Source organism: Pseudopipra pipra, chromosome 15, assembly GCF_036250125.1.
Source record: "Pseudopipra pipra isolate bDixPip1 chromosome 15, bDixPip1.hap1, whole genome shotgun sequence".
NCBI lineage: Eukaryota > Metazoa > Chordata > Aves > Passeriformes > Pipridae > Pseudopipra > Pseudopipra pipra.
Window position 1 is genome coordinate 7,205,753 of NC_087563.1, and position 14,959 is coordinate 7,220,711.

Sequence of the window (14,959 nt, forward strand, 5' to 3'; positions counted from 1 at the left end):
TGGAGAGTTTCAGGACCTCTGTATGTTGGCAGAAATGAAATATTAAAGCCTAATTATTGAGTAGGACAAAGAAGCAGCAAATGAGAGGACAGCTTCTGCAACAGCTCCTGCAGAACAGCCAACTCTGCCCCTGGACTGCAGAGGCACCTGGTCCAGCCCCACTGGGCAATGGGAAAACACTGTTCTGCTCAGTGTGTCGAGAGCTGGTGAGGGATTCATTTTCCATGGGAAACAGAGAACCTCATGTCCTTCAGTGGGGGCTTTGGTCTGCAGTAAACAGAGAGCACACTAAGAAAAAAGAAAACAGTAAACATTTCCCTCAGTTTTCTTAAGAATGGAGCTTTCCTACTGCGTCAGCTCAGAAAAAGGAGGCTCTCAAGCAGAGGGAAGCCTTAGGTAGGGGAATTTTTTCAGCGGGACTAGAAAAAGAAGTTCGGGGAAGTGAAGTGGGCTCTGCAAGGCACTCGTCATGCGCAACAGCCCCCCCCAGCTTTCCTGGCTGGAGAAATGGGAGAGCCACGGTGGATCTCTGGTGCCTTCTAACGGAGAGGAGGCACGGCTGATCCCTCTCTTCTGAGAGGCTCCTGTCACCAACCTGCGTCGTCCGCCAGCACAGGAACTCCCCCGACCCCCAGCCCAGGAGCACCGGGCAAACCCCCGGGGGTCTGCAAAAGTCAGAGGGGGCAAAGCCCCAAGAGGCTGCCACGGAATTAAAAAATAATTAAAAATAATGTTTTATTCTCTTTTACAATTTTAACTATTCAGCCAACTATATTTTTGTTTCAAGTGCCAAACTAATTTTTATCAACGGCTTACAAAAACAGAGATGTTTTGCTAGACTATGTATTTCCTGGAACCTTAAGTCTTAAAAAAAGTGAAATTATACTGAACAGCCATAACTCAACTGTAACCCTCTGGTTAACTTTAACATTAGGTATATCTGCAATGTGTCAGATTTCAACACCCATTGCTGGTATATCCCATGGTTAAAGTGGGCTCACCTTCACACACTGCCCACACCTCCTACTGAATTAGAAGGATCATGTAGCTTTGCAGGTGGCTGCCATCCCAAAGCACATATAAATATTATATACATATTTAATTGAGGTTAAAACTCACTCCATCCTGTCCAAAGGCACAGACTACCCTCCAGCAGCACAGGCTCTGTGCTGTCCCTCCCATGAGCAGGGAGCAAGGTTTTCCTGGATAGGCAAATCTGTTCCTAGTGCCTTATCCCATTTACAGACACCCTGGCCCTTGGTGCAGCACAGATGATGGCACCTGCACCCACTCTGATATGTGCTGTGGGATGGCTGCTTATGAAAACACCTTGGGCACCCTTTTTGTTATGCAAACCACAGTATCCCAAGCCTGCATTAGAAGAGAATTTTTAAATACACCAATCCCAGCAAGATTCCTGTAGGGTCTGAGCTGTGGTTCAGAGAACACGCTGAGGAATGGTTATTCCTGGCTGCAGGATGTGAAGCACTAGGACTCCTCAGCTAGGGGTCACTAGAATTTAAGACAGAACTGGATTTCAGAGTCTAAAGTGACTACAAAGGGAGGGCATGCTCTACAGAGAGACTACTGGATAAAAGCTTTCATATATTAATGGTAACATTACCTGCAGCTTCATATTCCTTCTCCAATACTGCTCCTGGTAAAGAGATCTCAAAATCATAGAGAATCCCCTGGCAGTGCAGAGTCCTTGTCCCTGCCTCCATAACATACAGTCAAAGCACCAGGCTCTCCATGTTCCCTCCTCTACTAAGGGGTTTTCCTTCACTGCAGCCTTCCTTTCCCACTTAGTTACACTTCACACATTCCCTTCCTCCAGCTCTATTAACACCTGGAATAGGGGGGATCTCTTTTCTGATATGAACAGATGCAAAAGGAAATCTATCTCACTTCACTTACATGTTTCCCTTCTTTTGCCACAATAAGACCACCTAATCTTCATTGTCTCGATTTTTTTAAACCCTCTCCATAATATTTATATTGCGAAAAACAAGTAGGGAGAAAATGTTTATATGGAAATGAAAGTCTTAAGTAAAGTCTTAAGTAAAGTTTTCTGCACAAACAAATGTGTACACAAATCAACAGTGAGTGTGTGACAGCTCTCCTCCAGCAAGCTGGGATGTTAACAGTGACTCTAACAACTACTTTGTGTGTCTGTTCTTATTGTGGTGAAATGGAGCTTGTTAGTCAACATTGGGTCATGGTCACTCGAGGTGTCAGTAGGTGGCTGGGATGTAAAAGTATTCCTGCTCCCACTCCTTTTCACTAGTATGTACTGTAACCTCTCCCACTGGGACAGGATCCCTGCCTACATCACCCACTCCCATCAGCATTCCCAGCCTGTCCTGTGTACCTTAAATGGATGCTCTCCCACTGCTCCCAGCATTAGGACTCATCCAGTTCCAGGGCTGGATTCAGTGCAGTTTGCAGCAGACATCATAAAGTTAATCAATATCCATGTACAGCCTTTTCCTGGGCATATTTGATTCTTAAAAGAGTTCTTAAAATTCTTAGAGTGAAAAGGCATTTAATTTGCATGCTGTCAAGGGAGAGACCAAGTGCAGGCAAGATTTTTGTATACATCAATATCACAAGACATGTCCTTAATTAGTGAAATCCCATCCTTACAGCAAGAACTGATTTCTAAAAGAAACAACTCCAAGAATTACAGTTGATGTCTACATGATCCACAGAGAAATTTCAGAAATGAAGTCAGCAATAAACCTTTAAAAACACAATAGCTTTCTTTAAATCACTCCTCTCCAATATATCAAAGAGGGGTTTGGTTATTACAGGCTTTTTCCCAGCCTGGTGTCTGTAGCAGTGAAGTGTTTGTGCTCTGGGAGTCTGGGGGTACCAAGGGCTGAGAAACCCTGTCTGCTGCTGTCAGCACTTCCAGCTCAAAGCAGGAATAAACCATCCCTGGTGTCAGTGCGAGAACCACAGCAGTGGCACAGATCCTGTCAGAGTCTGTTGGGCAAAAAATATACTGAGCTACAACATATATGACAGCAAAGATCTGAGACAGAGCCCTGCAAACTGCTCAGATGTTAGAGACTCACTGTCACTGCTACCACAGCTTCTGCCCGAGCTGCAAAAAGCACCACAGAGCCTCTGGAAAATGGTCATCTCCCCATTGCCTGGATGTGGTATTTCATTCTCACCCTCCCCCTTTCCCCACAAACAGCTTTCCCTTGGATTTATTTCCTCCCATACAGACCCAGACATTAACCACACGGGCTTGAACCCTGACAGTGACTGCACTGCACTGCTCCCTGGTGACAGGCAGGTGCCACCAGCACTGGCACAGCCCCTGGCAAGGGACTGAGGGGTCCATGCCCTCTCTGTCACCTCAGACAGCACCAGGTTTCAGGGGTACTTTTTTCCAACATCGAACACGGGGCTTTTGTCAGGACACTGCTGTGGACTAAGGGAGGCAGTTCTTGGCAGTGATTAATAAAGCTTTGCTGGTGCATCTTCAAGCAGCTCTCATGTTATTTCTAGGCCCACAGCAAAATTCCTGGCAAGCATACACCCAACCAGAAAGGACTGCTTGAGCGAAAACTTAGAAGATGCTGATTCTGTTATTCAGGGCACTTTGCATGTATCTGTCAGGACTCAACTCCCAGAGAAGGCAGGATGCCAAGCCACTGCAGACAGAGATTAAAAATGGAAACCAGGAGTTCTGGATAATTGTTCTCTATGTCCTGGACATGTGTGAGGCAGTTACATCTCAGCTGTAAAAGTGTGTGTAAGCATGTACTTATGACCTTATATATACCTGGATTTTCTTTTGTAGGTGGCTTAGTATTTTGAAGAATTCAGATGTACAACTTCACATTCCCACTGCCAAAACCTCTTCATTAATGTCTTCAGCAGCAGCTGTTCCTGAGAAATGCTTTGAAAACATGAAGAAAATGTCATCAAACACATGGTTGTTTGTGGTTTCTTCAAAACAATCACATAAAATGAAACAGATGTGTTTATAAGCATAAAAATCTCTGCAAAACACTAGTAACTGAACAGCATTAAAAACATTAGACACTCATTACACACACGGATGTTAAACTGACATTAATAAAGCTCCAGTGTGAGGCATTTACAGGTTAGCAAATGCAAAAACATCAGGGTCAAAGGCTCAAATTAACCTGGGGATTACTCAGGAGAAGTCAAGGGGAGGCAGCAGACTTTACCAAGAGCTTGGCAAGACCTGTTTTTGTAGATTTAATTTTTTTTTTGCATTTGCCTGTCACATTTTGTAGCTGTTTCCACCGTTCAGACACACCAAGTTAGAAATTTCACTAAACTTAATAATCTTCCACAATCTGATCTCCTCATACCCTCAGATTCCAGAACTTTTCATACTCTTAAAGCTTAATTTCCCCCCGTATTTGTCTTGAATCATCCAATAAAAGCTCACTTTTGACTTTGTAGCTGTTATATATTCAGGATGGTTACATTACTTTCGATATATACCTGTATTAATATACCAAAAATTAAATAAAATCAGACAGAAATCTCACAAAGACATTCAGATAGGCCATGGCATAGTCCATATAACTCGGTGGTATCTCCTGCTGGACATTATCTGCCAATCCCATGTTTTCCTTTTCTTTTGCAGGGAAATAAAAAGTCTCGACGGCACGACCCCCTGGCCGAGCCCAGTATCACAACTGCCGACTGTGAAGCACCTCCACTTTCTATGACACATTTCACCTGTGTGTAAAACAGGTAAGATGATATTTCCTGTCCTCATGGCTCCCTTGTGCTGTTTTCTTCATGTCTGGAAATGCTTTAACATAAAACACGTGTTAGGATGAAAGGAAGCAAGTTGTCCTTCGAGGCAGTGGATTTTTCATTGAACAGTGAAAAACTGTGTTGCAGAAAGGGAAATTCTGCTGAGCTGTCAAGAAAACAAGGAGCAACAGTAGATAAAGTCCTAATTTCTCTCAGAGAGTCTTAACACAGTATTGCTGCAACAGCAAGCACAAGTGAAAGCTCTACAGCTTAATAATAGGCCTTGCAATAGAAATGCCTGTAGAAATTTTTTTAAGCAGCTACAGGACACTTGTGATTCCAGGCAGATTTTGATTTACAGTATTATGATGTGCTGTAAAGCAGCTCCATGCTGCTTGGATTCATTGCCAAGCAGTTCACAACTACACTGACCACAAATGGGGAAAAAAATGTCTTGTGGTAGTAGGAGTAGTTCTTTTTCCCCCCCTGTTTCACTCCCTCCTTAACAGTGCTGGGAATGACTGGGGACATTAGTATTCAGATGGAGAGAGGCTGTGACAAAGACCATGACTACAGGGCCTCCTGACTGCTGTGCTGCTGCCAGTGATGTGGAGGGGACTGACTCCGATGGCTCCGTTTCCCAACAGCCCTGCCCTGGCACGGAGAGAACAGACGGGCGATTCATAACGCGGGCACGATGCTCTCAGCTTCGCAGTGTTAGCTTGGCACTCTGCATGGGAGAATGATACCAGGTGAGCAGATACTTATCTTCATGCAGGGATTGCAGATATTTGTCCGAGCGCGTGTGTGTGTTTGTTTAGAAAAGGACAGGTGAAGCACCAGCGTGATCATACCTTCTTTCTGCGTGTGTTTTCCCGGCAGGATTTGGAAGCCTCATGCAGGATGTGCTGTGGTGCTTCAGTCAAGTAAAAGGAACTATAGACGTTGGGGTGACAGAAGGTAAGTTTATTTTTCCTTTTGCTGCTGCGATCAAAAATAACTTGTCGTGTACATCTTGCCCAGCTGGGGTGCAGGGAGGTTGTTCCATGTCGTTGGGAGCTGCTGGCACAGAGCTCGGTTACACTCCTTGGTTTCTGCCCTCCTTATGTGTTTGTGCATCTGAAAGAAATGGGTCTCTCAAAGTAGCTGCTGAACCAGGAATTTATTTTGAGGGCACCATGGCTTAATCATATCAATAGCCTTTGAAATAGAATTCCTTTTGGTTTTCAGCTGTTATTTACAGAGTTTTTCAGGGAATTGCAAGACCCACTCCCACTATAACCTCATTTACTGGAATCAGTTCTGGAACTGAGGGAGAATCATAGATTTACAGAATCATGGGCCATTAGATTAATTTCTTCTACTTTGTTGTGATCCATGAAGTGTGATGACTTCCTTAAAAGCACAATCTTGTAAGTCTGAGAGGACTGAGTCAGCCCAGGCCTTTGAAGCAGAGTTCTGACTTCTGGTGGGAATGTGGCTTTTCCTGGAGCACTGTCACCTGTCCCACTTCAGTGGCAGTTTGGTTATGCTGCTTTTGCAGAAGAGGTTTTCACTCTGTAACCACTGGAGACTGCAGTGGGGCACAACACTCAGGAGAATATTTAATTATTTATTAAATCTCTAGAGAAAAATCCCACCACAGTGATTAAAGCCAAAATATTTTTTTTTACTTTTTTTTTTTCCAAATTGTTTGCAAGTGTTTTGAGCTTTTACTGTAGAATCTGCAGATCTTTGTAAATGATCAGGAGCACTTGTTTGCTACTTTAGGATTAATGAAATGTAAGGCTGCCTCTTCTTGCTCACTATTCTTTTCTTAATGTAACCAGTTATCAGCTGAGGGTTATAAGTTTTCTTTTTTTACCATTGGAGGCTCAGTGCTGGAGGAATCCAGAGGTATGATGACAGGAAGGAACCCCTGTGATTTTTTTCTTGAGGTAACCTGGGCTCACAGAAGAGTAAATTCTGATTTTTATCTGATGGATAACACTTAAAAGCTGTATTCAGTGAAACCAGTAATGAAAAGGTGAAACCATTGGTGTGTTGAGTCTGGCCAACAGGTACAAATAATATCACCATGACTGAGCAGGAAGCTTAGGAGAGTGTTAGATGTGGGATGGGCTTTGGTTCTTGTGCTGGTTTGTGTTTGTATCTGAATGTGCATGTGTGTGGCTACAGATGTATACACACACATGAATTAAGTCACAGATGTGGTACCACAGATACCTCACCATCATCAGAAGTTCATCCATAACTTGTTACTGTTATGTGAGTCTTTGTGGCACATTTTTGACCTTCAGAGCTCTTGGCAACATCCAAGCACTCTGAATTTGCACGAGGTGATTTCATTAGTAATTAGGAAGCATGTAGTTGTGTACAGTCAGGTGAAAGATGTTACTGTTATGTTTACAATGTTCTGCACCTTTGAATGTAGTAGAGCCTTCCTCCTTCAGCAGGATGGACTGTCATTCTGGTTTTCAAATAAGATGATACTTCAAATGTTGCCAATAATTCTGCATTAATTCAATGCTAATTGCTTGCTCTTTTCCACACGTGTGAAGCTGCATGAACAGATCTACACAAACTTTCTAATTTTGTTCTTTCCTTGTTTGTTGCTTTCCTTAACTTGAAGAATGGCACCACAGTCCATGGTACTTGTCCCGATGAAACCACGGGTGTAATGGATCCTTTAACCGACGCAACTGTGGGGATGAATGAGCTCCCTTGTGCATACATGGGAGGCTGGGACATCTTTCAGCTGCTCAAACACTGATTTCAGTGTTAAACGTGAAGTACACGATGTTGCTGATTGCCGTTGTGGTGTCACAGTGCTTTGATCTACATTTCCTTACTGCCAAAAGGAAACAAGTTTTAGAGATCTTTCCCTATTTTGATACATTGATAATTAGCAGTCTAGAGTAGAAAAGCGCAAACCCAAGAGGTGAAATCTCCTCGGGGCTGCTCATTCGGCTCCGGTTCCGGGAGCGCGGCAGTTTCGGGACGCGCGTCCGTCTCCCCCGGGATGCGCTCCCGGTGCTCGGCTCCCGCCGGCCGGGGGGGGCCGCGGCGAAGCGGGGCGGGCTGGGACGGCCCCGGCCCGGGGCCCTGCGGCTCCTGCGGGGCCCGGGGGTGTGTTCGCGGGCGGGACGGGCTTAGTCAGCGCTCCCGGTCGCGCCGCAGCCGATGCGGCGGCGGGGCCGGGCCGGAGCGCTCCGCTCCGCCGGGGCCGGGGCCGGGCCGGCAGCCCGGGGACCGGCCCTCCCCGCCGGTATCGCTCGGTGTTTTAGCTCGGTCCGGGGCGGAAGATGAAATGCTTCTCGCGGTACCTCCCGTACCTGTTCCGGCCGCCCGGCGCGCTGCGCTCCGCCAGCTGCCACGCGGAAGGTACGCGGGGGCGCGGGGGGCGCGGGGGCCCGGCGGGCACCGCTGGGAACGCGGGAGCTGCGGTGACGGTGCCGCACGGCTCCAGCTGCGTGTAGCTTGTAGATGTGGCCTTTAATGCATCCGGATATTCCCGAGGAAATGGAACCATCCTGCCGTGCTCTGCCCGCCTCCGGTTACCCGAGACCTCTCCCTCCACCGGCAGAGCCTGTTTCCAGGTCTTGGCGAAAACAGCTTTGCAGCAATTTGGGAAAAGGGAAATGTTCTCAGCAGTGTTTGAACTTTGCGTTTCCAAGGTAGGAGTGCAAAGTACCGGGGGTGTGTTCGCCGAGACTTCCGTGGGACTCTCCCACCGGAGAGCCCGTTCTTGCGGATTCATCCCCGTCTGACGCGGTGTGGGAGCTGCCGGACGGGTCTGCGGTCACCGCAGTCACCGAACAGCTCCGCGGGATCTACATTCCCAGCACGGCTGCTCCCCGTGTGGAACCGCGGCGGCTTTCCACATTTGCCCTAAACAAAATTAGTTAATGAGGAAAACCACCACCCTGTCACCCAGCTTTCTGCAGACCCATGAGTCTGTGTGCATGGCTGAAGAACCAACCTGACCCGAGAGGAAAACCCAGGCGAACGCTGCAGGGATGTGAAGTGAAAGGGGCAAGCAGGGCGCACTTGGCAGCAGGTGATGACACTCCAGGCTAAGTTATTACATTAGCTGGGGTTTCTGTAGTTCAGTGCAAGCAGGCAGTATAGACTTTTTTGTTGTTGTTTTAAAGTTTCTCTGAAGTTCTAAGCAGATATAATGATCCCAGTGGATAACTAACTATGAAGTTCTTTCTTTGAAAATTTCTCTGAAGATTTCTTTTTGTTTTCATGTTGACTTTGTCCAAAGGCACAGTCTCTTAAGATATCCTGAATAAGTCACTTCTGGATTTTTGTACTGGAATAAGTAAGTCAATGGAGAAGCAGACCTTGCTGTTTTAGGGGAGGTCATATGAGACTACTGAGAGGGAAAAAAAAAAGAGTTAGAGAAAGAATGTCACATCAGTATGCAATCTATTGCAAACAATATAGAAAGAATGAAACTTGAACAGAACTGTTTCTTAGACCCATTATCAAATGCATATAATAAACTTGGGATGAAATTGAGGTTTGGAGAGTTTAAATAACCCTGTTCCAGGCTAAATCAATAGCAAAACCAAGAGGAGAACCCAGGTAAGAGCTGTGTCCTGCTCGAAAAGGCAGTTGAATAAATAGATTTTTAAAAAATCATTGGGGTAAATATTATGTATTTGACAATGAGTGTTTCTTTCAAGGCCTCTGAAGAACGGCTGGCACCATGCCGGGGCTGCAGCTGCGGCCGAGGCACAGGGCAGGGACTGTCTGTGGCGAGGGTGGGCACGGGCCGGCGGTGCAGCCCCGCTCTGCCCTGCCCCTGGGGACAGACAGTCCTTGTGCCCGACCTCCGCCATCCCCCGAGGGAGGGCACAGCCGCCGGTGTTGTCCCGAGGGGCGCCAGGACGAGCAGGGCTGTTGGCCCCGTCCCACGTGGTGCCCACTGCTGCTGCCCCAGCCGTGAGCCCACGGGGAGCTCGGCCGGCCATGGAGAGCTCTCCTCCCACCAGCAGTCCAGGTCTGTCCTGCAGCAGTTCAAACAGAAAGTGAATTTACATTTAATCTTCAGGAATTACGTGTGCTTCCAGATTACAGACTGCATCTGGAGGGCAAGGGAGGGCACGGATGAATTCTGATCTCTGCTGCTTGATAAGTCAGAGCAGCTCCTCCCTTTTCTGTAGCTTCTGTGTCTTTTCCTGTTTGGAAGTTATGATAATTCCCAGAGCATTTTTATGAGTAGTTCCCTGGCTTACAAATGCTCCAAAGAGTGGAGCAGTACCCGTGTTTCAGTAGATCTGAGGTAACTCTCTGTTTGTTTTCTCTGAAACCTTTTACAGATTTCTGTTTTTCCATGTCTTCTCAGCTTGTAACCAGGCTTTGACCAGCGTTTTGGAGGTTCCAGTGGAGGTGACATGAAGGCTGGGATGTTTAATCACTTGTGTTAGAGCTGATATTAAAGCTTAGCTCAAAGGTGCCCTTAAGCTAGAGGGTTAGCTTTGTAGGGGTCTTTAACATGAAAGCTCAGCCAGAGGCACCTTAAAACTAAGCTCTTTACCTTGGGGGCACCTCCAGGCCAAGCTTTTGGCCTCTGGAATATTTTTGAGTGATATATGTAAAAAGTAATAATGATTTCCTCATACACTCCAGACAGAAGATTCCTCCATGAGTGACCGCAGGAAGTGTGTTCAGGTTTCAGTGGGATCAGTGGAATAGGCCAATTAACAATGTGAAGAAAGGTCTGCTTGGGAACTGTTTAAAATGTGCTGCAAAGCTCCTGGTCCCCAGTGCCACCCTGTCAGTGGGACAGAGCAGGGACCAGCTGGCTGGTGGCTGAGGGGTTCCTCCACTGCACTCAGTCCCTGCATGGTGTGTCACAGAGCAAACCCTGGTCCTCATGCTGGAGAGCTCTCACACAAAATCCTCGGCCTGCAATCAACCTAAAATAGCCAGTTTTCAAGACTTTACCTTTGTTATTATGATGACCCTCACACTTACCACCAACTTGTCAGTTTTGTTCCTGCTGTGTTGACCGTGAGTGGGTTGATTTTCCTAGTGAGCCATTCCGATGGCTCTGACTCAAGTTAATTAGGCATCAGCAATTGGGAGCTTCACTGAAGTCCTGAATGACTCTGGAATGAAACCCACATAAATTAAGTTTGCAGCAGCACTAATCCTACAGGATGGTGTGAATTAGAGGTACAGTATGGTTGTGTAAGTATGCAAATATGGTTTGGTGTAAGGAATAGTCTATAATTCCATTAAGATAGTCCATTAGTGTAAGGCTGATGGAGGAGAACACCAAGTTAAGACTGAGCTTTCTACAATAATTGCATTTCCTGATTTAGCTGTTCTGTAGTTTCTCATTCTGAATGCCACATCAACCCTCTCTTTTGAGTGAAGAACATCAGACCGGCTCTAATCTCAGGTCTTACATTAATCAGGGCTTGCACCATGTGCAGGAATCCAACTGTTTGGTCAGTTTGTTCCACAACAGTAAATGAGGTTAATTCTGTGTGGTCACAAAGAACTGGATTGTGGCTTGGGGAAAAAAGGGCAAATTCCCTATCCAAAATACAAAGCATAGTGTCAAGCTGAAGCAGCACAGTGTGTGGAAACCATTCCTCCTTCCAGTGAGCTTAAGGCCTTGTTTCTGTGACAACCATTTCTCCTCTTTCATTCCTGTGTGGCTGAAGGAGGTGAATCTCAGAGCATGGCCCCGCTCTGGCAGTGGTTCCAGGTGTGAGGCGGGCGATGTGCCACAGCAGGGATGGGAGAGGAGTGTTGTTGGCCTGCTTTAATGTGAGACATGATGAGCCGTGTCCTGGCTGGGCATGGCAGGGAGCTGCCATGGCAGGGATGCTGCTCAGGACCCGGCAGGATGCCCAACCCACTGTTACTGGGTTCAGGTACTGGTGTTTGGGCTTGGCGGTGATGCAGGTGGGTCAGTTTGTTCCACTGGGGATGGTCAGTGCATTTGTATTTTTGTTGTGGTAACTCAGGAGCTGGAAATACTTTTCCTTGGCTGCACTGATTTGCACTTTTTCTTACTCTATCCATATCAAAGCCTTTTATAAAAAAAAATAAATATCATTTTTGTGTCTGCTGCTGCTCCTTGTACGAGTGGGTCCCATCCCTGTATGGACGCTGGGCTCCGAGCTGGGAGCTCATGGCTGAAAGCTGGATAAACAGGGATGGAGGTCTGAGCTCATTCTGTGCTTGCATCAGTTCGGGGTGGAATTTTTTAATTCTTGTGAGTGGCATTTCTAAACCTCTTAATGCCACATAAAAGTGCTTTGTGTCTGTAAGTGAGCTCTGATAGTATAAACGTTTCTATATTGAGGCCATGATCACTCACATGATCTTACACTACTGTTAAGTTTACAGCTAGAAGTGATAGAACAGTGCTGAAGGAGTTTGGTTTTTTTTAAAGAGGAAAAACTAAAAAGCCTGGTAACTCATAGGTTCAGGTATGGCCTGACTTGGAGATCAGCTTTAATTGTTTCAAAAGTCTGTGCTTTTGCACCAGTTTTCCAGGCTGAAACATGAGCTCGTTTATGTTCTCTTAAATATGTTGGGTAGAGAGTGGGGTTGAATTTGGTTTTAAATTCTCATGAGCGTGACATTGAGCTGCTGTTTTAAATGAATTAATGTTCACATCCCCCTGTGACCCTTCTGAGCATCTGAGTAAGCCCCACCAAGGGGGTTGTTGGAGTGTTCCCTTTGGGTGGGCAGTGGGCAGGGCCACAGAACTTGTGTGGGTAACGCAGGATTGTCTTTGATCAGACTTTGTGGTGATTGACTGGAATCAGGCTGCTGTGTGGAGGAAACTGGGACCAGTCAGTCCTTTTAGGTTTTGCTCTTTAGGGACATTTCTTTGTGCTTGATGGCCAAGGGAAAATTCCTGACCACAGAGTTCATTATAGAGAGTGGGAATGAATGTCGAGCAGGAGGTAATTCTGCTGAGTTAGGAGTCTTCAAAGTTTTAATTAATAGAGTTGAAATGGTGGCTCTCAATTAGCCCTGCTAGGAGGGGGGTCACGGGGGATGCGTATGGTTTGCTTAAACAGCTCCTTGAGGGCGTTGTGTGTTAAAGCTTCGTCTCCAGGCCTCAAAGCTGCAGATTTTATCTTAAGAAAACCCCAAAAATGATATCGGCTGTTCGCAGGAGGCGAGCTCCACCTACGGGGAGGTGTCACTGCTGCACAGGGCAGGGGCTGGGAAGTCGTGCTCGAAAATACACCTGGAACCACCTGCGCCCGGCCCCGCCCCGTTATCCCGCCCCGCCCGCCGCGGGCGCGCTCCCGCCGGCTACCGAGCGGGGGCGCGCTCGGCGGCGGGATCGGTGCCGGTGCCGATGGGGGGCTCGGTGCCCTTGGGGGTCTCTGTATCCGCCCCTCTGGCTCCGTCCTTTGGCCCCTCCCCGCGGCTCTGACTCCCCGCCGCCCCCCTCGGGACCCCCGCCCTGCGAGGGATGCTCGGGGCGGCCCCGCCCCGGACCGGCGCTGCCCCGCGGGGCGAGCGCTCGTCTTCGATGACAGAAAATGTCGCTGAGGGCTTTTCGTTTGTTTTAATAAAAAAAATACTTTTCGTTGTGGATGCTCCGCCCTGGCGACGGAGGATTTTGAAAAGGATTTTTCGCATCCCGCAGTTTGCGGTGGGACGCTGCTCCCCGTCCCGCTCCCGTGCTGATCCCAGTCCCGTGTGACAGGAGGTCTCTTCAGGCTGCCCGGAGCTCAGGCTTCCTGCGATTTTCATGTCAAACCGGCTTCAACAAAAGCAAAAGCCGAATTAAGAGCACGTTTCCAAGGCTCTGGAGATATTTCCATTTTGTGACTGTATTTCCCTCACTACAGATGGGTTCAGCTGTAGCTTCCCAGCGTTCCCCTGTTGTCTATATTTAGTTAGTGCTTAAATCAGCACAAAGGTGCCTTCTGTCATCCCTCCCACTCGGAAGGGACCTGATGGAGGTTGCAGGGAAATGCTTGAGAGCGAGAGGGGAGAGCAGCTGGCGGGGGCTGAGCTTCAGAGCAGATCTCTGCTGCCTTCAGATGGAGTTATTTTAGGCTCTCTTGGGGAAGGCAGGATGGTGAGTGTGGTCAGGGTGACCTACCTGTAAGAAAAAAAAGAGAAGTTGTCTCTACTTGTTGTCCCCACCACGAGCAGCTTTGCCTGTGTAGTGGTGGGATTGCCAAAACCATTCTCCTTCCCAGGGCTGGGGCGAGGGCGAGCGTTTCCCCCACCGTTTGGCACAGCCATGGGCACAGCTCAGCAGCTCTGGTCAGACCCAGAGGCATGTTTAGCTGTTGTCCTGGCTTGGCAGACCCAGTGGGAAATACCCAGAGACAGCCTGCAGCCCCTCGGGTTTTGGGTGCCATCTCCCCCAACCTCACCCAGGAATGTCACAGGCCACAGGGCCACACATGTGACTCAGTGAAAACGTTTACAAAACAATAGGGTTTTTTTCTTTTCTCTGCAGGCAGTTTTGTAGAACAAGGTCACCCAAAAGGTCTCAGAAATTCCTTAAATGTTTTGATGTTGTAGTGGAGCTGCACAGGTGTGATTTCTGTACATGAGACCCGGCTCTTACCATGAACTTCTTCTGTTACACCAGTGACCCAACAAATCGTGTTTGATGTTACACTCTAAATAATTTTCTGATGTGGATTATAAAAGAAAACCAGGCTGTCAGGGGCTGATTTGGCTATATTTGGGAAATAAACACACTCAGCTTTGTAAAGCCATATGGTGGATTTATTCACAATCAGCAGTTCCTTTCAAATGCAAGTTCGTGGCATTTAGTAATACATTTTCCAGTATACAGCTCAGCACTCTGTTTTCTGTGTTTCCTCTTCCAGCGTGTGATCTGGGAGCGGTCAGCTGGCCGTGGCCACGGGCCACCTCTTGTCTGGGCAATGCACATTCAGCAATATAATTAAGCACTTACATTAGTGAGTTCTTACCAGCTTCTGTGGACTTCATCAGCAGTTTTTGCCCCTGCATGTTTCCAGTGCTGCTGGCCGCTATTTTCCTTTCTGTGCAGCGTTGCACAACAGTGTGACTTTTAGCTCAGTTTCATGGGGCTGTAGGACCCTGCCTGGAGCACATGTCCGTGTGGCCATCAGAGTTCAGGATTTTCACACGCACATCCAGGCAAACAGGCAGGCACATGTGTCCAGACCCTGCCAATATAAGCCTGCTGGCGGGCATTACT

The 14,959-nt window shown here is 47.4% G+C and overlaps 1 protein-coding gene across 2 annotated transcripts in view; it reads left to right on the forward strand.

Moving 5' to 3' along the window:
* Positions 1–5,416: 5,416 nt before the first annotated feature.
* Positions 5,417–14,959, forward strand: part of PPP2R2B (protein phosphatase 2 regulatory subunit Bbeta) — a 66,900-nt gene continuing 57,357 nt past the window's right edge. The window contains exons 1-2 of one of the 2 annotated variants that reach the window (XM_064671642.1): positions 5,417–5,507; positions 5,638–5,715. In XM_064671642.1, the coding sequence (XP_064527712.1) occupies positions 5,498–5,507; positions 5,638–5,715 (88 nt within the window). In that variant the 5' untranslated portion in view covers positions 5,417–5,497. Of the gene's footprint in view, positions 5,508–5,637; positions 5,716–8,050; positions 8,140–14,959 lie in introns of those variants that run through there. The other variant, XM_064671644.1, reaches the window with a different exon arrangement.